Source organism: Canis lupus, chromosome X (assembly GCF_048164855.1).
Source record: "Canis lupus baileyi chromosome X, mCanLup2.hap1, whole genome shotgun sequence".
NCBI lineage: Eukaryota > Metazoa > Chordata > Mammalia > Carnivora > Canidae > Canis > Canis lupus.
The window spans coordinates 58,690,203-58,715,897 of record NC_132876.1 but is presented as its reverse complement, the minus strand read 5'-3'; the positions used below and the strand labels follow the sequence as shown (position 1 = coordinate 58,715,897).

The window sequence follows — 25,695 nt, the reverse complement described above, 5'->3', positions numbered from 1 at the left end:
TATATACCACTTCTTCTTTATCCATTCTTTTATGGATGGGCACTTGGGCTGCTTCCATACATTGACTATTGTAAATAATGCTGCAAATAAACATAGGGGTACATATATCCCTTTGAATAGGTATTTTGTATTTTGGGGTAAATACCCAGTGGTGCAATTACTGGATCATAGGGTAGTTGTATTTTTAATCTTTTGAGGGAACTCTATACTGTTACACAGTGGCTGTACCAGTTTGTATTCTGACCAATAGTGCAGAAGGGTTCCTTTATATGATTTGAGTGTGATTGGCATTGCCTTCCTCACTCTTAGCTTGAGTATTGCTGGTTACAAAGTTTCTAGGTATTCTTGCCAGTCCTTCTGGTTTAATGGAGCCCAAGAATCACAGTGGTTAAGGCTATGTTTCTGCTCACTTAGAGAGCAGAATGGTGAGAAACCACTCCAAGCAACTCCCAAATTTTTTCAAGTACGCTTTTGAGTCAAGAGGTGTCAGAAGATATACTCAGCTTTGGCTATGAACTAATCTCTTTACTTGGCTATAGCAAGGGAACTCTCTATGCTCAGTACTGACTGCTCAGGGGTGATCAGTGCCAACCACTTATTTCTCAGCTTTAACATTTTTGTTACAGAGTTTCTAGGTACTCTCACCAGCCTCTTTGGTCAGATAGGGATGAGAGATACTCTAACCATCAGATGGGGCTATGACTCAGCTCCTTGCCTGGGCATGGGCAAACCAAGCACCAGGGCCAGAAAAAATCCTTGTTTAAAGACCTGAATCAGACAGTTATGCATCCCAATGAGTTTCTTAGTCAGAGTGTATCAATTACTTCAATCTGCAGATGCACAAAGCCACTTAGCTGGGATTACTACTTAGGCAGTGTAGGTATGAACTTGGTCTGCCAAGATCCATATGCTGGATTCTTCAAGCCCCCATCACTTCTTCACAGATTCATAGTGTCTGAGCCTTGAAGACTCCCCTGAAATTTATATAATGCAAGACCAGACTAAGGGTTCCCATGAAGAATCTGAAGCTATTTTAAAAAATAGAAATGGAAGGAAAACTTCCAAACTCATTCTATGAGGCCATCATTTTTTAAAATAAATGCAAGAGAGCTCTCCAAGTTGATGTAAAATGATGCTAAGTAACAACATGAAAACATAAAAAATCATAAAACTCACTGGTGAAGGTAAATATATAGTCAAATTCAGAATACTCCATCAATTAGGAATGATGTCACCAAAATGGTGACTTAGGTCATCCTGACTTTATTTCCTCTCCCACGAAGAACAACTAACAATTACTCATGAACAAGACACCACTGAGAGAATCCTGGAACACAGGGGTGAGGATGAAGCAAGTCTGAGATCAAGAGAGACTGAATTAGAAGGGTAAGAGAAATGGCTATACAGTGACCACAGTGCCCCTCCCACAAGCCAGCAGCACAGAATCATGTGGAGAGGTCTCCCCTGAGCCTCAAGTTCCTCTGGTGGGAAAAGGGGGCATCAGGGGGGACAACCAGTGTCCCCAGCATTGTGAAACCAACAACTAGGTGGTTGAAGTCTGTAGAATTAACAGCAGTCCCCACATTACCCTTTTTAAAATCTTTTTTTAAGGTTTTATTTATTTATTCATCCCACTTTTTTCTGGCCTGGAAGTTTTGTACAGAGAAATCCAGTGATAAGCCTATAATGGTTCCCTACTATATGAAGTGTCATTTTTCTCTTGATGATCTCAAAATTCTCTTTGTCTTTGATTTTTAAGATTTTGGTTTTCGTCTGCCTCAGAGTAATCTTAGTTAGGTGGATCTTGCTTAGGGTTTTGAGATTCCTTTACTGCAATGTCATACCTTCTAAAACTTGGGAAGGTTTTTGGTTATTATTTCCTCATTTTCTTTATGGTGTTTTTATTTATATATTTATTTTGAAATAATAAATTCTTTTAAAAAGTTAATTTAGTTAACATATACTGTGTTATTAGTTTCAGGGGTAGTATTTAGTGATTCGTCAGTTGCATATAACACCCAGTGCTCATTACAAAAAGTGCCATCCTTAATGATCATCACCAACTTACCCATTCCCCCCATATACCTACCCACCAGCAACCCTCAGTTTTTTTTCCTAGGATTCAGCATCTCTTATGGTTTGCCTCAATCTATTTTCATCTTGTTTATTTATCCTCCCCTTCCCCTATGTCCATCTGTTTTGTTTCTTAAATTCCACATATGAGTGAAATAATATGATATTTGTCTATCTCTGACTGACTTATTTTGCTTAGCATAATACCCTCTAGTTCCATCCACATCATTGCAAATGGAAAGATTTTATTCTTTTTAATGGCTGAGTAATAGTCCATTGTATATATATCACCTCTTCTGTATCCATTCATCTGTTGATGGGCATCTAGGCTCTTTCCATATTTTGGCTATTGTAGACATTGCTGCTATAAACATGGGGGTGCAAGTGTGCTTCAAATCACTATGTTTGTGTCCTTTGGATAAATATATAGTAGTGCAATACCTAGTGCTGGGTCAAAGGGAAAGGGTAGCTCTATTTTTAACTTTTTGAGGAAACTCTGTTTTCAGAGTGTCTATGCCAGTTTGCATTCCAACCAACAGTATAAGAGGTTTCCCCTTTCTCCCCATCCTCAACATTTGTTCTTTCCTGAGTTGTTCATGTTAGCCATCCAGATTGTTTTGAGATGCTATCTCATTGTGGTTTTGATTTGTATTTTTCTGATGCCAGGTGTTGTTGAGCATTTTTTTCATGTCTCTGTTAGCCACTTGTATGTTTCCTTTGGAGAAATGTCTGTTCATATCTTTTGCCCATTTCTGGACTGGATCATTTGTTTTTTGGGTGTTGAGTTTGATAAGTTCTTTATAGATCTTGGATACTAGCCCTTTATCTGATAAGACCCGTGCAAATATCTTCTTGCTTTCCATAGGTTGCCTTTTAGTTTTCTTGAAAGTTTCCTTTGTTATGCAAAAACTTTTTATCTTGATGAATTCTCAGTAGTTCATTTTTGGTTTTGTTTCTCTTGCCATTAGTGAATTTACTAGCAAGAAGTTGCTGTGACTGAGGTCAAAGAAGTTGCTGCCTATGTTCCTATCTAGGATTCTGATGGATTCCTTTCTCACATTTAGGTCTTTCATCCATTTGAGTTTATTTTTGTGTGTGGTATAAGAAAATGGTCTAGTTTCATTCTTCTACCTATGGCAGTCCAATTTTCCCAGCAACATTTGTGGAAGAGGCTGTGTTTATTCCATTGGATATTCTTTCCTGCTTTGTTGAAGATTAGTTGACCATGGGGTTGAGGGTCCATTTCTGGGTTCTCTTTGTGTTTCATTGATCTATGCATCTGTTTTTTTTTAAATATTTATTTATTTATTTATTTATTTATTTATTTATTTATTTATTCATGAGATACATAGAGAGAGGCAGAGACATAGGCAGAGGGAGAAGCAGGCTCCCTTCAGGGATCTCAATTTGGGACTCAATCCTGGAACTCTGGGATCACACCCTGAGCTGAAGGCAGACACTCAACTACTGAGCCACCCAAGCATCCCTATACATCTGTTTTTGTGTCAGCACTTTCTTGATGATTACAGCTTTGTAATACAGCTTGAACTCCAGAACTGTGATAGCTCTAGCTTTTGTTTTCTTTATCAAAATTCCTTTGGCTATTCAGGGTCTTTTCCGGTTCCATACAAATTTTAGAATTATTTGTTTCAGTTCTGTGAAAAATGTTGATGGTATTTTGATAGGGATTGCATTGAATGTATTGATTGCTCTGGATAGCATAGACATTTTAACAATATTTGTTCTTCCAATCCATGAGCATGGAATATTTTTCCATTTCTTTCTGTCCTCCTCAATATCTTTTGTAAGTGTTCGGTAGTTTTCAGAATACAGATCCTTTACCTCTTTGGATAGGTCTATTCCTGTTATCTTATGGTTGTTACTACAATTGTAAATGGGAGCGATTCCTTGATTTCTCTTTCTGTTGCCTCATTGTTATTATATAGAAATACTACTGACTTCTGTGTGTTGATTTTATATCCTGTGACTGCAGAATTCCTGTATCAGTTCTAGCAATTTTGAGTGGATTCTCTTGGGTTTTCTACATAGAGTACCATATCATCTGCAAAGAGTGAAAGCTTAACTTCTTTGCTAATGTGAATGCCTTTTATTGCTTTTTGTTGTCTCACTTCTGAGGCTAGGATTTCCAGTACTATGTTGAACAACAGTGGTGAGAGGGGACATCCCTGTCCTTTTCCTGACCTTTTGGAAAAGCTCTCATTTTTTCTCAATGGTGAGGATGACATCAGCTGTGGGTCTTTCATATGTCTTTTATGATAGTGAGGTATGTTCCCTCTATCTCTACCCAGCAGAGTTTTTATCCCAAAAGGATGCTATGTTTTGTCAAATGCTTTCTCTGCACCTATTAAGAGGATCATGTTTCTTATCCCTTCTTTTATTAATGTGGTATTATCATATTGATTAGTTTGTGGACATTGAAACACCCCTGCAACCCAGGGGTTGCAACGAATCCCACTTGGTTGTGGTGAATAATCATCTTAATGTAGTGTTGGATCCCATTAGTTAGTATCTTGGTGAGAATTTTTGTATCCATGTTCATCAGGGATATAGGTCTGTAATTTTCCTTTTTGGTGGGTCTTTGTCTGGTTCAGAGATCAAGGTATTGCTGGCATCATGGAATAAATTTGGAAGTTTTCCTTCCATTTCTATATGGGAATAGCTTCAGAAAAATAAATATTAATTCTTCTTTAAATGTTTGGTAGAATTCCCCTGGGAAGCCATCTGGCCCTGGAGTCTTGTTTGTTGGGAGGTTTTTGATTACTGCTTCAATTTGTTGCTAGTTATGTGTCTGTTCATGTTTTTAATTTCTTCCTGTTTCAGTTTGGGTAGTTTATATGTTTCTAGGAATTTTTCCATTTCTTCCAAATTGCCTAATTTGTTGGCATATAATTGCTCATAATATTCTCTTATAATTGTATTTCTTTGGTGTTTGTGATCTCTCCTCTTTCATTCATGATTTTATTAATTTGGGTCCTTTCTCTTTTCTTTTTGTAATTCTGGCTAGGAGTTTATCGATCTTATTAATTTTTTCATGGGACAAGCTCCTTGTTTTGTTTATTTGCTCTACTTTTCTTTTGGTTTCTATTTCACTGATTTCTGCTCTAATATTTATTATTTTTCTTTCCCCGCTGTGTTTAGGTTAGTTTGTGTATTGGAGAGTTTTCTTGTTTCTTGAGGAAGGACTGTGTTGCTATATACTTCTCTCTTAGGACTGCCTTTGCTGAATCCCAAAGGTTTTAAACTGTTATGTTTTTATTTTCATTTGCTTCTGTGAATATTTTTAATTCTTCTTTAATTTTTAGTTGTCTGATTCATTCTTTAGTAGGATGTTCTTTAACTTCTCCTATTTTTGTGTTCTTTCCAAATTCCTTCTTGTGATTGAGTTCAAGTTTTAAAACATTGTGGTCTGAGAATATGCAGGGAATAATCCCTGTCTTTTGGTACCAGTTGAGGCCTGATTTGTGACCCAGTATGTGATCTATTCTGGAAAATATTCCATGTGCACTCCTAAATAATGTGTGTATTCTGTTGCTTTAGGGTGAAATGTTCTGAATTATATCTGTTAAGTCCATCTGGTCCAGTGTTTCATTCAAAGTCCTTGTTTCCTTGTTGATCTTCTACATAGATGATCTGTCCATTGCTATGAGGGGGTGTTAAATTCCCCTACTATTATTGCATTATTATCATTGATTTTCTTTAACTTGTCATTAATTGCTTTAAGTATTTCACTGCTCCTAAGTTAGGGGCATTAATATTTATAATTGTTGGATCATTTTGTTGGATAGACTCCTTTATTATGATATGGTGTCTTCATCTCTTATTACAGTCTCTGATTTATAATCTAGTTTATCTGATATAAGGATGACTACTCCAGCTTTTTTGACATCCATTGGCATGTAAATGGTTCTCCACCTTCTCAATCTGGAGGTGTCTTTCAGTCTAAAATGAGTCTCTTATAAGCAGCACATCGATGGGTGGGGTTTTTTAAATCTGTTCTAATACTCTGTGTCTTTTGATTGGAGCATTTAGTCCATTTCCTTTCAGAGTAATTATTGAAAGATATGAATTTAATGTTGTACTACCTGTAAAGTTGCTGTTCCTGTAGATTGTCTCTATTCCTTTCTGGTCTTTGTTACTTTTGGGCTCTCTGTCTACTCAAAGGATCCTCTTTAATATTTCTTGCAGGATTGGTTTTAGTGTTCACAAATTTCTTTAGTTTTGGTTTGTCCTGGAAACTCTTTATCTGTCCTTCTATTCTGAATGTCAGCCTTGCTGAATAAGGTATTCTTGGCTGCTTGTTTTTCCCATTTAGCACATTGAATATGTCATGCCAGTCTTTTCTGTCCTGCCAGGTCTCTGTGGACAAGTCTGCTGCCAGCCTTATGTGTCTTCCATCGTAGGTTAAGGATCTCTTTTCCTGAGCTTCTTTCAGGATTTTATCTTTATCTTTGAAAATTTCAAGCTTCAGTATAATATGGTGAAGTGTTGACCTATTTTTTGGTTATCTTGAGGGGGGTTCTCTGTGCGTCCTGGACTTCAATGACTGTTTCCTTCTCCAGATTAGGGAAGTTTTCAGCTATAATTTGTTCAAATAAACCTCTGACCCTCTCTCCCCCTCCTATATCTTCTGGAATCCCTATTATCTGGATATAATTTTGCTTTAAGGAATCACTGATTTCTTTAAGTCTCCATTCATGATTCAGTAGTTTTCTTTCTCTGTTCTTTTCAGCTTCCTTATTTCCCATCATTTTGCCTTCTCTATCACTTCCTCACTCTTCTTCCTTGTTCATCCTCATTTTTATAGCCTCCATTTCAGACTGCATCTTGGTAATAGCATTTTTAATTTTGGCCTGACTAGATTTTAGTTCTTTTATTTCTAAAGTAAAGGATTCGCTTGTGTTCTCTATGCTTTCTTCAAGCCCAGTTAGTATCTTTATACTCATTGTTTTAAATTCTAGTTCAGACATCTTATATCTGTACTGATTAAATCCCTGACAGTGAGTACTACCTCCTGTTCTTTCTTTCGAGTTTCTCCATCTCATCATTTTGTCCAGAAAAGAGAAGGAAGAAAGAGAAAAAAAAGACGATCAATAACAACAATGACAACAGAACAGCAACCAACAAAGCAAAAAAAACAAAAAAAACAAAAAAAACAAAAAAACCCCAAAAAAACAAAACAAGAAATAAAACAATTTACAAAACAAAATTAAAAAGTAGATCCTATGAAGGTTTTGGTCTGCTTGGTACAAGAAACTAGATCCTAAAATATGGAAAAAAGAAAAACATATATATACAAAAATAAAATAAAATACAATGAAAGGAAAAATTAAGAATATATAAATATAAATTTTAAAAGAATAAGTAGTTGAAAAATAAGTATATAACTGAAAAAAATAATACTTAAAATCCAAAGAATAATAATTATAATAATAAAAAACAGTGAAAGCTATATACTGTTTTCCCCAAGTGCTGAAGCTTTGCTGCCCCCTGTGATCAGTAAACTTGGTATGAGCTGGTTGTTCATACTGGTCTTGTGGGGGTGGGGCCTTTTGCTTGATTCTCACGTGCATTTGCTCTGTTGGAACTGTGCCTCCAGTGCACAGGGAGGTCAGGCTCAATGTAAGCAGCTCCAGATTCTGCTATTGCACTGTTTTGCTCCCTGAAGGCTTTCAGCACTGATTGGCTGGATGAATATGACAGCACCCCATTTTCTAGCCTTGGAGCTGAAAGTTTGCCCCGCTCTTCAGTGAGCCCTCACAGAAAAACAGCCAATCACTCTTTTCTCTCCTGTTTCTGTCAAAACTCTGTGTTCACAGCATTTTTATCCAGTTTTTTTTTTTTTTATCTCAGGCACATAATGAATTTCAAAACTCAAAATTTTACAGACTCCTGCAGAGAGGACCCACACTGTTCCTCCAGGAAGAGGGAAGAAATATTGCCATGCTTCTACCTTTTGCTGGACTCCTGCCAGGAAAGTGGTCACAGGACTGTGCAGCAATTTACAGTTTATGGCAACATGGAGCAGAAAGCTGGCACCTAGCTTTGCTGTTCTCAGCTGGCTTCCCCACTCTTGTGCCTGGGAACTCTGTCACATAAATCACCCCTATTCTTCTTGTAACCCCAGGGAGCCTGAGACTATGCTTTCACTCCTGGGATTATACCTCACTTTTCCACTTGAGCACCATTAAGCCAAGGAAGTACTCTACTCTAGTAGACTTCTAAAAGTTTCAATTTTGTGCTCTGCTACTTATCATACTTTGCAGTAGCTTCCTTCAGAGGACTCTTCTCTCCACCGTATCCTCAGATGTATCCCCCCGATTAATGTCTCCATAACTCCTAACTTCCAAAAAGTGATCACTTTTCTACTTGTAGAATTATAGCATTTGTTTCTTCAGATCTCAGATTGATTTCTCAGGTGTTCAGAATGATTTGATAACTCTCTAGCTATTTGAAGGACCAGACCAACTTAGGTTCACTGACTCCTCTACCAACCTAACTCCTCCCCTCACATTAGCTTTTATATCAATATCTGTGATTCTTTAAACTTTCCACCCTCCCCTTCTCCTGAGATACCCATGATATGAATCTTCATTCGCTTTATGGTGTCTCATATTTCATGTAGGCTTTCTTTACTTTTCTCTATTATTTTTTCTTTTTGTTTTTCTAATTAGCTAATTTCAAATGGTCTATCTTAAACTTCACGGAGTCTTCTGTATGATCAAGGCTGTTATTGAAGCTCTGTCGAAATTTTCAGTTCTGTCATTATATTCTTCAGCTTTGGGATTTCTATTTGGTTTTCTTATAATTTCTATTAATTTATTAAATTTCTCAGTTTATTAATTTAGTTGTCTGCATTCTCTTACATTTCACTGAATTAATATAAGATGAATATCTTGAATAATTTGTCAGACAAATCATAGGTCTCTATATTTTCAGGATTAGTTATTTAATTTTATTATTTTCCTCTAGTGGTGTCCCACTTTCCTGATTCTTTGTGATCTATGTAGCTTTGCATTGGTATTTTGCATTTCAAGGATCAAAAACCTTTTTCAGTCTCTAACACTGGTCCACAGGTAAAGACTTCATAATAGTTCCCTTTTCTGATAGGATTATCTCCAAACTCACAGTTGTTCTCTGTTGGAGCCAATTATGAAATTATCTCTGGGTCTACAGTGCATTTCACCATTGTTTAAGCTTGTTACCAGGGGCTCGGGAAAACATGGATCTTGACCCTGGGTAGATAAGATTGTCTTCAGTACATTGTTCAGTAGGGTGGTGCTGGGGCAAGGGTCTGCTTCAGAAAATAGGCTAATTACCAGATGTGCCCACATTTGTGGCTCCTGCCAGGTGCCTGGGACCTATCTGGTTTTTGGATGGATAGCTGAATGAGGAAGACTGGCCCTCAACTATGGTTGAGAAGTTCTGGAACCAAGCCCTGTGGCTATTTCAGGTTTCACAACCAATATTGTGAGTCTGCAAACCTAGCTTTGGAGAACATGGATTTGCTTATCTCACAATTCCCTGGGTAGGCAGAACTTCTCCCTGACTATAAGTTGAGGTGCTGGAGCCTAGGAGAGGTCTGTTTCAGGTACTCCTGAAGGGCATACATGTGTGTAGCCCATGTCCCTGTGCTAGCAGAACTGCTCTCAGGCTGAAGCCAAGAGGAGTTGTTACTGAGCTCAGGACCTTTTTAGGGATCTTGAGGAGCACAGACAAAAATGTTTCCCACTGGGTCCCTGAGATATTACTGCTCATAAACTGTGGCTAGTAGGGACTAGAACTGAGTAAAGGACCCTTTCAGGATCTTTGGGGAGCAAAAATGAGTTTATCTCTTGCTGGGTCTCTGGTCTAGCAAGTCTGCTGGTAGAGTATGCCTGGAGCCTTTTTAGGATCTGGCTTGCAGACAGGATTGTCTCCAACTAAGTCTCTGGACTCATAGGATTGCTGGTAGTTTATGTCTGCAAGGGAGCTAGAGCGAAATTTCTGTACCTTTCAGTATCTCCAGGGGCACAGACAGGAGTGTCTCCTGCCTGGTCTCATGGCTGGCATGTCTGCTAATATACTGTAGTATTGAGGGGCTAGAGCCAAGTATAGGGCCATTTCAAGATCTCTGGGGTTGCAGATAGGAATATTTCCCACTGGATCACTGTGCTACCAGTACTGTTTGCACACTGAAGCTAGAGGGAGCTGGAGCCATTAAAAGGCCCTTTCAGAATCTATATTTGGATTGAGTTTGGTGATCTTACCTCCAGGGGCTATCAGACTGCAGCCAAGAGGGGCCGGAGCTGGCCACATCAGGATCCACACCAGGACCAACATCCGTATACCTATTACCCAAATCACAGATGGGCATGACTCTTCCTGGTCTTTTAGTATATGGTACTGTTGCCCAGACCAAACGTATACAGGCTTTGGTTAACTTCTCAGGGGTATGAAGCTATTTATGCGTCTATAGCCAGAACTATGTTTGATGGGTCTACCATCTGGGTGTGGGCCTGCCTTCTGCTTTCTCAATATGACTCTTGTAGGTCCTGGACTGAACTGGGTTTCATAATTTTCTATCTGGATCACAAAGCTCCTATAAAGACACATTTTTCCATGGATGGATATAAAATAACTATTGATGAGGGGGGATATGAATGGAGAATATTTAATTCAGCCATCTTGTCATCTTGTTGATATCATTCCATCAAGGCTGTATTTTAATAACCCAAGCAGTCCTTACCACCCCACCAGCTACCCACCAGCTACCAAGGCATTCTCAGACTCCTCGATTCTCTCCTAATCTATATCATCTCAACATGTTACTTTATTTTTCTTCTAACTTACATTAATCAGTTCTTATCATTATACTAATTTCTTCTATATAACATATTTGGCCATATGTTATTTGCTCCTTAGAACTATTCCATTCACATTTGATGGCTGCATAGGCTCTGTGCTTAGCTCTACAGACATTTCCATTTCCTTATTAGGCACCATTTGCTGATCTTGGTACAGTAAAATCAACTCACACTAAGAAGTTAAATGTTTTGAATTGTGATTATTGATGGCAATTTCCTTAATACTTGCTCTGGTTCTCATCCCAACATTTAGTGTAAAAGCATGCATTGTACTTGGGTTCCCACCACCTACTGCATTATCTGAATACATTATGCCCTGCCATGCACAGAGCCTTCTTGGAAATAAGTTACATTTAAAACTCACTATGTCCTATAGGCATACCTGGGACATGTTGTGAGTTTGGTTCTAGACAGCTGTGATAAAGCAAATACTACAATAAAGTGAGTCAAAAGAATGTTTTGGTTTTCCATTTACATATGAAAGTATTTTACAGTATACTATAGTCATTTAAGTGTGCAATAGCATTATATCTTTAAAAACAATGTATATATCTCAGTTTAAAATACTTTAGTGCTGAAAAATGGTAATCATCATCTGAGCTTTCAGCAGGTCATAATCTTTTTTACTAGAGAATTTTGCCCCGATGTTGAAGACTGCTGATTGATCAGTTTCTTAAGGTTGGGGTGGCTGTGGCAATTTCTTATAATAAGACAAAAATGAAGTTTGTTGCATCAATTGACTCTTCCTTTCATGAACAATTTTTCTGTAGTATGTGATATCCTTGATAGCATGTTACCCACAGTAGAACTTCTTTCAATATTGAAGTCAATTCTCTCAAACCCTGCCATGGCTATGACAACTAAGTTTATCTAATATTTTGTCCTTTCAACAATCTTCACAGCATCATACCCAGGAGTGGATTGCAACTTTCATTTTGGCTATACCAGATTTTAAAAATGTTATTATAATCCCAGTATAATTAACATTCAGTATTATTTTAGTTTTAGGTGTACAATATAGTAATTTGACAACTCCATGCATCATCACCCACTGCTTACCATGGCAAGTGTACTCCTTAATCTTCATCACCTATTTCACTCATTCCCCAACCCACCTCCACTTTGGTAATCATCAGTTTGTTCTTTGTAGTAAAGAGTCTGTTATCTTGCTTTGTCTTTCTCTCTCTCTCTCTCTCTTTTTTCCCCTTTGCTTCTTTGATTTGTTTACTAAATTCCACATATGAGTAAAATCATGTTACTTGTCTTTCTGTGACATGTTTTACTAAACATTATACTCTCTAGCTCTATCATTGTTCCTGAAACAAGATTTCATTCTTTTTATGGTTGAGTAATATTCCATTGTGTGTGTATATAGCTTCTTTATCCATTCATCTATTGATGGACACTTGAGATATTTCCATAATTTGGCTGTTGTAAATAATGCTGCTATAAGTAAAATATAGTCACCTGTATTTTGGTAAATACCCAGTGGTGTGATTACTAAATCATAGGGTACTTCTATTTTTATTTATATTTTTTTATAAATTTATTTTTTATTGGTGTTCAATTTGCCAACATATAGAATAACACCCAGTGCTCATCCCATCAAGTGCCCCACTCATTGCCCGTCACCCAGTCACCCCCACCCCCCGCCCACCTCCCCTTCCACCATCCCTAGTTCGTTTCCCAGAGTTAGGAGTCTCTCATGTTCTGTCTCCCTCTCTGACATTTCCCATTCATTTTTCTCCTTTCCCCTTTATTCCCTTTCACTACTTTTTATATTCCCCAAATGAATGAGACCATATAATATTTGTCCTTCTCCGATTGACTTATTTCACTCAGCACAATACCCTCCAGTTCCATCCACGTTGAAGCAAATGGTGGGTATTTGTCGTTTCTAATGGCTGAGTAATATTCCATTGTATACATAAACCACATCTTCTTTATCCATTCATCTTTCAATGGACACTGAGGCTCCTTCCACAGTTTAGCTATTGTGGACATTGCTGCTAGAAACATCGGGGTGCAGGTGTCCCGGCGTTTCATTGCATCTGTATCTTTGGGGTAAATCCCCAGCACTGCAATTGCTGGGTCATAGGGCAGATCTATTTTTAACTCTTTGAGGAACCTCCACACAGTTTTCCAGAGTGGCTGCACCAGTTCACATTTTTGAATAACCACCATACTATTTTCCACTGTAATTATACCAGTTTTCATTCCCACAGAAGTGCAAAAGGGTTCCATTTTCTCCACATCCTTGCCAACACCTATTGTTTCTTTTGGTTTTGATTTTAGCCATCCTGACAGGTGTGAGGTGAAATCTCATTGTTAGTTTTGATTTGCATTTCCCTGATTATGAGTAATGTTGAGCATTTTTTTCATGTGTCTGTTGGCCACCTGTATGTCTTTGGGAAAATGTCTGTTCACGTCTTCTGCTCCTTTTTTAAACTGGATTATTTGTTTTTCAGGTGTTGAGTTGTATCAGATCTTTATATATTTTGGATACTAACACTTTATCACATATGTCATTTGCAAACATTTTTTTCCCATAGGTTGCCTTTTAGTTTTGTCGATTGTTTCCTCCACTGTGCAAAAAGGTTTCTGTTCTGATGTAGTTCCAATAGTTTTCATTTTTGCTTTTATTTTTCTTGCTTCAGGAAACATACACAGAAAAATGTTGCTATGGCTGATGTCAGAGACATCATCTGGGAGTTCTATGGCTTCAAATCTCACATTTAGTTCTTTAATCCATTTTGAGTTTATTTTTGTAGGTAGTTTAATAAAGTGGTCAAGTTTCATTATTTTGCATGTAGCTGACCAGTTTTCCCAGAACCATTGCTTAAAGAGAATGTCCTTTCCCATTGCATATTCTTTCTTCCTTTGTTGAAGATTAATTGACCATATAAATTTGAGTTTATATCTGGGTTTCTATTCTGTTCCATTGATCTCTGTGTCTATTTTTGTGCCACTACCATATTGTTTGATTACTACAACTTTGTAGTATAACTATAAACCTGGAATTGTCATACCTCCAGCTTTGCTTTGCTTTTCAAAATTACTTTGGCTTTTCAGAGTCTTTTGTGGATCCTACAAATTTTAGGATTGTTTGTTCAAGTTCTGTGAAAGATGCTGGTGGTATTTCCATATGGATTGTATTAAATGTGTAGATTGCTTTGGGTAGTATAGATATTTTAACATTATTTTTTCTTCCAATCCATGAGCATGAAAACATTTTTTGTGTTATCTTCAATTTATTCCATCAATGTTTTATTTTCAGAGTACAGTCTTTCACCTCTTTGGTTAAGTTTATTTCTAGGACTCTTATTATTTTTGGTGCAAATGTAAATGAGATTTTTTAAATTTCTTTTTCTGCTCCTTCATTATTAGTGCATAAAAATGCAACAGATTTCGTATCTTGAGACCGTACTAAATTCATTTATCAGTTCTAATAGTGTTTTGGTGGAGTCTTTCAGACTATTCTATACATAGTATAATGTAATCTACAAAAAAGTGAATGTTTTACTTTTTTCCTTGCTGATTTGGATACCATTTATTTCTTTTTGTTTTCTGATTGCTGTAGCTAGGACTTCCTGTACTATGTTGAAATATGATGAAAATGGACATCCATTTCTTATTGCTGACCCTGGTGGGAAAGCTCTGGGATTTTCCTTATTGGGTATGTTGTTTTCTGTGGATTTTTCATATAAGCCTTGATTATGTTGAGGAATGTTCACTCTAAATCCACTTTGTTGAGGGTTTTTATCATGAATCAATGCCAAATGCTTTTTCTGCCTCTACTGAAATGATCATATGGTATTTATCCTTTCTATTATCGATGTATCACATTGATTGTTTTGTGAATATTGAAATACATCTTGCCTCTTAGGACTAAATCTCATTTGATCATGGTGAATAATTTTTAATGTATTATTAGATTTGGTTTGCTGGTAAACTTTGTTAAGGATTCTTGTGTCTATGTTCATTAGAGATATTGTCCTATAGTTATCTTTTTTTGTGGTGTCTTTATCTGGTATCTTTTTTGTGGTGTCTTTATTTTGGTATCAGGGTGATATTGGCCTCCTATAATGAATTGAGAAATTTTCCTTCTTCCACTTTTTGGAATATTTAGAGAATAATAGGTATTAACTCTTTCTGAAATATTTGATAAAATTTGTGAAGCCATTTGCTCTTGGATTTTTGTTTGTTGGGGGAATATATATATATATATATATATATATATATATATATATATTGATTCAATCTCCTTGCTGTAATTGGCCTGTTCAAGTTTTCTATTTCTTCCTGCTTCAGTTTTGGTAGGTTAAATATTTATAAGAATTTATACATTTTTCCTAGGTTGTCTAATTTGGTGTCATATAAGTTTTCATAATATTCTCTTTCAATTGTTTGTATTTCTGTGGTGTTGGTTGTTATTACTATTGTTTCATTGGGATTTTGTTTGAGTCCTTTCTTTTTCTGATTACTCTGGCTAGAGGTTTATAAATTTTGTTGATCTTTCAAGGAACCAGGTCTTGGTTTGATTGATTTGTTCTTTTGTTCTTTTAGTTTCTATATCATTTTTTCAGCTCTAATCTTTATTATTTCTTTACTTCTCCTGGCGTGGGTTTTGTTTATTGTTCTTTTTCTAGTTCCTATAATTGTAAGGTAGTTTCTTGAGATTTTTCTTGCTTCTTGAGAGTTTTCTTGCTTCCTGTATTGCTATAAATTTTCCTCTTAGAACTGCTTTTGCTGCATCCCAAAGGATTTTTTTTAAAGATTTTTTTAAAATTTATTTATTCATGAGAGACACCTAAAGGATTTGAACAGATGTGTTTTCATTTTCATTTTTCTACATGTAATTTTTTATTTCTTCTTTGATTTCTTGGTTGATGCCTTCATTTTTTAGTAGCATGGTATTCAACCTGCTTGTATTTGTGGTATTTCCAGATTTTTTTTCTTATGATTGATTTCTTGTTTCATAGTGTTGTGATCAGAAAAGATGCATGGTATGACTTTGATCTTCTATTTGTTGAGGCTTATTTTGTGGCCTGATATGTGACCTATTCTGGAGAATATTCTGCATGTACTTGAAAGAAATGTGTATTCTGCTGTTTTAGGATGGAATATTCTGAATATATCTGCTAAATCCATCTTATTCAATGTATCAACCAAAACCACTGTTTCCTAATTGATTTTCTGCTTCAATGATCTTTTCATCAGTGTAAGTGTGGTGTTAAAGTCCCATAGTATTATTGTATTATTATCAGTTAGTCTCTTTATGTTTATTATTAACTGTTTTATGTATCTGAGTGCTTCCATGTTGGCTGCATAAATACTTACAATTGTTATATCTTCCTGTTGGATTGTCCCCTGCATTATTATATAGTGTACTTCTTTGTCTCTTTTTACAGAGTTTGTTTTCAAGGTCTTTTGCCCAGCGTAAGTATTGCTACTTTTGCTTTCTTTCAACATCTATTTGCATGAAAATTCTTTTTCCATCCCTTCACTTTCAATCTACAGGTGACTTTAGGTCTGAAATGAGTCTCTTGTAGGCAGCACATAAATAACTCTTTTTAATACACTCTGTCACCATTTCTCTGTTTATTGGAATATTTAGTCTATTTTCATTCAACGTAATTAATGATAGATATGTATTTATTGACATTTTGTTACTTAGTTGTTGGTTGTTTTTGTAGTTTTTCTGTGATCCTTTTTTTTCTCTCTTTCATAGTTGCTGGTTCTCTTTAGTGATAGACTTGAATTCCTAATTCTTTATTCTTTACATATTTATTAGTTTTTTTATTTGTAGTTACCATTCACTTTACATATAATATCTTTTGCAGGTAGCAGTCTATATTAAGCTGATGATTGCTTAAATTTTTTTGATTGCTTAAATTTGAACCTATTCTTAACATCTCTCCCCCTCCACATTTCTGATATTTGATATCATATATTATATTCTTTTATTTCATGCTTCTCTTGACTGATTTTTGCATGTATACTTAATTTATTTGCTGTTGTATTTTCTATTTCTCTTGTGGTTTTTGTTTTCCACTCAGAGTCACCCTTAACATTTCTCACAAGACTGGTTTAGTGGTCAAAAATTCTTTTAACTTTTGTTCATCTAGAAAACTCTTTATAGGAGTAGATTGCATCTTACTCAACCATAAGAACCTCCACTCCTCATCTGTCGACCTTTTAACATGAGATGCAGCCATTCAGTGATGTCCTCAGGTTCCACTTCTAATTTTACTTAGTTGTCTTCCTATTTCTATCAAATCTGCAAATATTTCCTCCACTGCAGTCTTGAAGCTGTCAAAGTCATCCAGGAGCAATGGAATCAATTTCTCCCTAACTCCTGTTAATGTCACTATTTTGACTTTTTTCTCATGAATCACTAATATTTTTAATGCTATCTCAAATGGTGAAACCTTTTCAGAAGGTTTTCAATTTACTTTGCCAACTAACATTGCTTAGACTACTATGTGCATTGTCAATGTGCAGTAAGGAGTCTTATTTTTTTTTTGAGCAGTAATCCTCAATGGTGGGCTTAAAATATTCAGCATACAATATGATAAACAAATGTTCTGTTACCCAGGCTTTTTGTTGTTCTACTTATAGAGCATAAGGAGAGTAGATTTACCACAATTCTTAAGGATTTTAGGATTTTTGAAATGGTAAAAAAGCATTGGTTTCAACTTCTGCATAGCCCCTAACAAGACAGTCAGTGTATCTTTTGAAGCTTTGAAGCCGGGCATTGACTTCTCTCTAGCTATGAAAGTCCTAGATGGCATATTCTTCCAGTAGTAGGCTGTTTCATCTACATTGAAAATCTATTGTTACCTACCTTCATTAATTAACTTAGCTAGATCTTCTGGTTAACTTCCTGCCACTTCTACATCAGCACTGGCTACCTCACTTTCACTTTTATGTTATGGAGAATGCTTCTTTCCTTAAATCTCATGAACTAACATCTATTAGCTTCATATTTCTTTCCTGAGATTCCTCACCTCTCTCAGCATTCATAGAATTGAAGAACTTGAATTTAAGAAATCCAGGCTTTGCTCTGGGTTGGAGTTTGGCTTACCAGAATTTGTGACTGGTTTGATCTTCTATCCAGACTAGTAAAACTTTCTGCGTATCAGCAATAAGGTTGTTTTGCTTTATCATTTTTTTGTGTTCAGTGGCGTAGCACTTTTAATTTCCTTCAAGAACCTTTCCTTTACATTCACAACTTGGTCGTTTGGTGTAAGAGGCCTCTCTTTCAAACTATCCCAGCTTTTGGCATGCCTTCCTCACTAAGTTTTTTATTTCTAGCTTTTAAAGTAGGAGACATGTAACTTTTCTTTTCACTTGAACACTTAGAGGCCATTGTAGGGTTATTAATTGGCCTTACATCAATATGTTGTGTCTCAGGGAATAGTGAGGCTGGAGGAGAGGGAGAAAGATGGGAGAATGGCTGGTTGGTGGAGCAGTTGGAACATATACATTTATCAGTTAAGTTTGCTGTCCTGTATGGGTGTGGTTCATGACCCCTGAAACAACTACAATAATACCAGGTCACCATAACTAATATAATAACAATGAAAAATGTGAAATATTGAAAGAATAGCCAGAATGCAACACAGAGATATGAAGTAACCAACTGCTGTTGGAAAAATGGTGCCAATAGATTTGCTGGATGAAGGATTACCACAAACTTTTAATTTATATAAAAATGGAATATTTAAAAATGCAACAAAGAAAAGCACAATATAATGAGGTATGCCTTATATTTAGGCAATATTATCCTTTAGTTCATGTATCTTTCAGACAATCTGAAGTAGATGCACAATGGGAATAAAGGTGACATACCCAGAAAATGGCTTCTCAGTCAACATGGAGAAAATACAAGGATTATTCTCTGTGCTCACTGTTCTTTAAATGTTTTCATTAGACTTTGATACAAAGTAATGAGAAAATTCATTAAGTCCTAAGAAAATGTTAAACTGTAATATGTTGAGATATGGTTTACTGGTAACTGATTAGAATAAAGAATCAAAATTTATTTATTTGTTTATTTTTAAAAGATTTTATTTATTTAATTGAGAGAGCAAAAGAGAGAGCACAAGCAGGGGGAGGGTCAGAGGAAGAGAGACAAGCAGACTCCCTGCTGAGCAGGGAGCCTGATGCAAGATGCAATGTGGGGCTTGATCCCAGAACCCTGATATCATGACCTGAGCTGAAGGTAGACGATTAACTGAGCCCCCAGGTGCCCCAGAATCAGAATTTAAAGTGACCTTTATTGAATATAAATTAAACACTCAAATGACATGTCACCATGAGCTTCTAAAGGGAGTGTAGGGAGGCAGTTTTCAAATCATTTTATTTTTGTTAAGTAAAAGTTTATTGGAAAACAATTACCTTTTCATACCTAGAGTCTACTTTTGAATTCCACAGCAAATATAGGATATGGAATATATTATGAGTAACAATGTATATGCATGTACATTGTTATACATTATGTATTGTAAAATGATTTTCAAATATTGTTTCTGTTTTCCATTATTCCTTTTCATCAACTCAGTAATTTTGTGAAGTAGAACAGTTTGTTATTTCTATTTGACAAATTGGGAAACTGAGATGCAGTAGCTAAATCATTTGCCCAAAATTACAGTTAGTAAAAACCATGTGTTTTTATACATCATCTATTGATAGACAGACACTTGGGCTGCTTCCATAATTTGGCTATTGTAAATAATGCAATAAACATAGAGAATTGTTGAATCACCGCATCGTACACATGAAATTACTCCTACAACACTGTATATTAACTATTCTGGAATTTAAAAATTAAAAATATAGAGATAGGTAATGGAAGTGATAGGACTAGAGAATGAGTCTCCTGATCCTTTACATTTATGTTAGCCTTCATTCACTCAATAAATAAATATGTTTGACACCTTCCACATGTGAGGCATTCTGGATGCTAGGGATATGGTGAGCCAAAAACTCATGGTTCCTGCCCTTATTGAGTTTATACCTTCCAGAAATATAGATTTTCAGATAGCTAACAAAAGACTTGTAAAAGGTTGCAATATTGGGTAAAATATTTAAAAATACATAGTTTGCTATAAAATGTAGAATAAGAGGGGTGCCTGGTTTGCTCAGTCAGTTAAGTTTCCTACTCTTGATTTTGGCTCAGGTCAGGATCTCAGGGTTGTGAGATCAAGCCCAGTGTTGGGCTCTGCGCTAGGGATGGAACCTGCTTAAGATTCTCTCCCTCTTCCTCTCCCATTCCCCCTTAAAAATGTAAAATATGAGTGGTTAAATGAAACATGATGTTTTTATGAGTTAGATGTATAATACACCAGACAGATTCATGTAAGGAAGAATTTGATTGAAAAATGTGTGCACAAAAATGTATGTAGGGACTGGTTCTGGTTTGCCCCTCTCTCTTTTTAAAAATATTTTTGTTTTTAACACTGTTTAATCATAAAACTTTTAGGTTACTTTTTGTGATATGTGATTATTAGTGTCATAATTATTAATGACAGTAGTCATGAAAATAATAAATTACATCTCTAAATTTACTTACAATTTGAAGAGTTACTTCACATTGTTAATCCATTTTATTCTCAAGTGTAACAGCATTTTTAACATTCATTCTTAGATTACAACCTAGAGTTTTCATGAAGAATCCCATTTTATAAATAAGATAATTATTGAATGGATCAATTATATGGCTAGTAAATTGTAAGGATCTCTGACTATGAGTCAGAGAGCCTGGAAAAGAGTATCTGAGTGCTTGGGAACTCTTTTATATTGCTTATACTTCTGTTAATGAAAGCAAGAAATGTATTGCTTTTGGAAAATACAACTGTTGTGGATGTGTTCTTTTTTAATCAGGAGCTTGTGTCAGATAATCACTAAGCTATGTAGGAATTTTTTATCAGAATATGCCATTTCCTAGCATCATGTATATTAAGACATTATGTTCTTTGGGAAAAAAATTTCCTATATAATTCCATTTGCATCACAGTAGGAGACTTTCAAAATTATATATTTTTCTACAGGGTCATAGGAACAAAATATTTCTCCATGTTTTGACTTTAATCTTTGTGCATTCATGGCTGATTTTAAGCAAATGGCAAAGTAGGTGGATGCTTCCATTCAATGGATAGCAGAAGAACTAAGCAGAAAGTACAAACAAACATTTTGTTTTTTGTATAATTTATGTAAGGCCAAATAAGAAGATCTGTAGATATTATTTATGATGCAGAATATAAACAAATATATATTGGAGCCTTACTTTAGCAATAAGCAATGTCCATAGTATGGAATTTAAAATGGTTCCTCTACCTTTCTACAAGACTATGGTATCTAAATGAAAACAAAGATTTGATATAATATTTAGCTTATTTTCAATCACACAAATTCTCAGTGCCCTTTTGCATAAACCCTCGAGAAAATTCCTATATTGTAGCTATCACTTATACACACATAATATACAGATGGTGAATATTCTTTAAATTGATCTGTTCCATTATTAAATTCTGACTGTGCATGCTACAATAAACATATTAAGATGTTATTCCTTCACCATATACATTAGGTAGAATAATGTTAGAACATGCAGCACACATAATCGACTAGAAATATCAAGAATATTTGGAGGAAGCTGGTGGTACACAGAAAATAGACTCCACTGATGGCTTTGATGGAATAAAATGTGTTTCTGAAATGTAAAAGATGTACACATGACATTTCTTTCTATTATTGTTACTATCATCAGTTCTTCTCTTAATTAATTAATTAATTAATTAATGACAAAGAGAGCACAGGCAGGGGGAGAAGTAGAGGGAGGAGGAAGAAACAGACTCCCCACTGAGCAGGGAGCCTGAATTGGGGCTCAATCCCAGGACTTTGAGATCATGACCTGAGCCAAAGGCAGACACTTAATTGACTGCGTCACCAAGATGCCCCACTGTTGTTAGTTTTTGAAAGCTCTGTAAAACCAATGAAGATTATATACTAACAAAAATAATTAATTGTCAAATGGAGAAAAGTGAATTTATTTAATTTCATCAATCATAATAGAATCTGAGAAGTCTGTAATTCAAATTTTAATGAAAACATGAGGTGTTCATTTTGGCTGTCAGCATGCTTATCTGTCAGCAGATCACAAAGAGGTTTATAGAAACAAATATCTCTTTTGGTGCACTATGACCTTCATGGTTTCAGAAGAAATTCAAGGGGTGCCTGGCTGCCTCTATCAGTGGAGAATGTGACTTTTGATATTGGTGTTATAAGTTCCAGCCCTATGTAGAGATTACTTAATTTTTTTTTAAAAGAAATTCAAAGGCAGCCCAGGTGGCTCAGCGGTTTAGCGCCGCCTTCGGCCCAGGGTGTGATCCTGGAGACCCCAGATGGAGTCCCACGTCAGGCTCCCTGCATGGAGCCTGCCTTTCCCTCTGCCTGTGCTCTGCCTCTCTCTCTCTCTTTCTCTCTCTCTTTGTGTCTCTCATGAATAAATAAATAAAATTTAAAAAAAAAGATTCAATATTGAGGGCAAGCTAACACTTGGGAAACACTTTTGTTGGACACCTTTGTGACTTATTGATATGTGTAATAATGAAAATTTCCCATTATTATGCTAATATATATGGCTTTTAAAAATTTCAACAGTACTCCCTTTTTTTTTTTTTTTTACAATTTAAATGACATTATTTGCTGTTAGATATTCATGCTAAAATATTCACTGTTATGGCCTTCCTGGGCTTTCATTTCTCATTTCTAAATATTCTCAGAGTATAATTCCTTGACCTAATTGTTTTTGGGTTTACTGAAAAATAATGTTTGCCTACTGCAAAATGATTTTAAAACAAAAAATAAAGAGAAGACATTATCTGATTTTCACTCTTTAAAGACGTTCTAGTGAAGTATCAAGCAAAACAAGGATAATATTTGTCAATTGTTTAATCTTAATGGAATCTTCAAAATCAATTCAAACATACTTAGAATGTCAGATGGTCTAAACTGTTTAATTTCTTTGAAGTTTCTTTAGGATTATGAAGAGATTGTCCAGTATATACAGTCTGGTTGTTAAGAATTACTTAAAAATTGTGACTTTTTTTGGTATATACTAATTATATATAAATAATAATAGCTCTTATTTATATATTTGATATCTTTAAGAATCCTATGCATGGATAAAACAGGTATTAATTTCTACATTTTAGAGAGAAAGAAACAAATAGAGGCTCTGAGATATTAAGAGATTTGCATAATTTCATATCTCACCCCAGACCTAAATGTCTTTCCATTTCACCGCACTGACAAAAGCATAGCCCACACCAAAAATTCCCATATTTCCCTATCTCTCTAGGGGAAAATACATTTAATAATGTATCAGAAAGAGCAGTAACAGGAGGCTTCTGTTTCCAGGATAATATTGGCTAATAATTAGCTATATGACCTTGAGAAACCATTTATGTGAGTTGGCAACTGAAAAACATTCTGAAGACTACAAGGTCAGGGAATATATTACCAATTAATTCTTTAAAATTACTGGAAGACATACTTTAGGTGGCCAGAGAATGAATAAAAATAAATAACTACAGATATGTTGTAGTATAAAAGATCCAGCAATAAAAATATAAGGCATAGTTTGTCAAAATAATCTTCGTTAATATGATTATACACTTAACACAAAGTTTTGAAAAATTCTGGAAAGATAAAGTATATATCTTAATAATATTAATTTATTTTAATATTAATGATAATTTGTATCTAAAATCTCAGATAGTATCCATAAAATCTGGAAAATGCTGGGAAGCAGAAGATAGAAGTAAAAATATGACCAATGTTTATATTTTAAATGCTGGCACTGATAATTTCATTATGACATCTGTAAATAAGAAAAGTAGAATCCTTCATTTTCATTACTTTCTTTTTCATATTCTAAAACCCTTTAAAAGAAGGAAAAATGCCCAAATATATATCTTACTTCTCCAATTAGCAAATGTAAAGCAAGCTTATTTGAGGGAGGCAGATGCTATTGAAACAAAGCCATTCATCAGAAATCTGAAAGGGCCTATTTTTAGGTTGGTTTGTGATTTTTAAAGTGAAACACTAAGAGTGAACATTTAAACATATCACATAATATATTTTACTACAGGAAGAAGTAATTATTGAAGAGATGTGTACTTGGTTCTCTGATTTAGTTGAAGTCCTATCAATATGATCTTTTCACATATCTTATTGGACCTAGGCTAAAAATAATCATAAACTCATTTCTTACTTAATTAAATAAAATTCCCTGCACCTCAGAATTTCAAAAACTAAAGGAGGCAGGTCCTTTTTTTAGGAAATTTCTTTACTACTTAGTAAATCACAGATTATTCCCTGACATTAAAGCAGGAAGCTAGAGTAGCTTCTTCCAATAAAAGGTTGCATGAAGCCATTACTGCAACCCTGTCATTATTTCTGATAGCCATTTGATGAGGCCTTGGACAAAAGCATGATGAATGGGAGTGTGTGGATGCATGTTCATGCGAAGAAAATACATATATACAAGGCAAGTGTCTAATCACTTGATACATCTAAATATCAGTGCCAAATTAATATTCTTAGGGTTCCTGTATATTTAAATTATCAGCTCTCAGACTATACGTAGTTTCCAGGGCTCTGAGATAAGTGAAATTAAGGATCTTCTTTCCTGTCTCTTAGATCTATACCCAGTCCTATGCAGAATACAAAGGAATATGGAGTTTTCTCTCAGTAGATGGTATTGTAATAATAAAATGAGATAGATATACTAATAAGGCAGTACCAGAATTAACATGTGCTAATTTTAGGCAAGTAGTTGTCACATTATAAAATTACATACCTCAGTATTCACATGGCTGAACCTTATTCCTTTCGTGTCCTTTCTGTAACTACTACCATGAATGGCATAAGATTACCAGAAGCAGTATGTAAAGAATGAAAAGTGTTTGATGGTAATTTTGCATTCCTCTTATGTTACTTTGGTTAAATGGTGTTGCTGTTAAGCCTACTCCATATTTATAGTATGTTAGATAAGTGCTGCCTCATTTCTTCCCCCAAACTCCCACTTTAATTTCAGAATGACAAAAAGATGCCTACCAGACTCAGAAAACAAACTGAACATCTTGAGCATGCTATTGATCGTGTTCTTGTCATGATATCGGAAAGAAGAAGGGCCCGTTCTCTACATGGCACTAATGAAAAACCACCTCATAACATTCTTACAGCTGCTCTTGAACTGATTAATATGGTCAAGATGATACTAAACATTCTGGAAAGGTAATTCCTAATATCTGATCTGTAAAATCTTAAGATAGTTGCATTTTTCCCTCTTCAGAAAACTTATAAATGGATTGGATTTTATTTCCACAGTATCTTTCAGATATAATTATAGATTTTAATTGATGCTCTGAATATCTCCCTAGGGTGAAAAATATATTTACATAATGACTTTTAAATAAGCCAATATTTGATCATCTGACTTTTTATGGAAACAAATCACTTTATAGAATTAGTATTTGTTTTACAAGGGAGTCACTTTGGGCTTCCTTTATAGATCAAACTCTGCTGCTGCATTAGAGACACTTGTTTTTTTACACAGTCTTTTAGGAATGCACAAAAGTTACACCAAAGTTCTAAAATACCACATCTGGACTATTTACAGCAACAAAATAGTGATTTTTTTCTTTACATATTAATTATATTAGGGATTTTTCATAAACAAGAGTCA

The 25,695-nt window shown here is 35.2% G+C and overlaps 1 protein-coding gene across 4 annotated transcripts in view; it reads left to right on the top strand.

The window, feature by feature from the left end:
• The window catches only part of LOC140627314 (uncharacterized), a 290,030-nt gene that overhangs the window by 118,573 nt on the left and 145,762 nt on the right, over nucleotides 1-25,695 (top strand). For all 4 annotated transcript variants that reach the window (XR_012026135.1, XM_072815491.1, XM_072815489.1 and 1 more), the window contains exon 6: nucleotides 25,045-25,244. Coding sequence is in view for 3 of the 4 variants with exons in the window: in XM_072815491.1 (XP_072671592.1) it covers nucleotides 25,045-25,244 (200 nt within the window). In the remaining variant the exon portion in view is untranslated. The remainder of the gene's footprint in view (nucleotides 1-25,044; nucleotides 25,245-25,695) is intronic.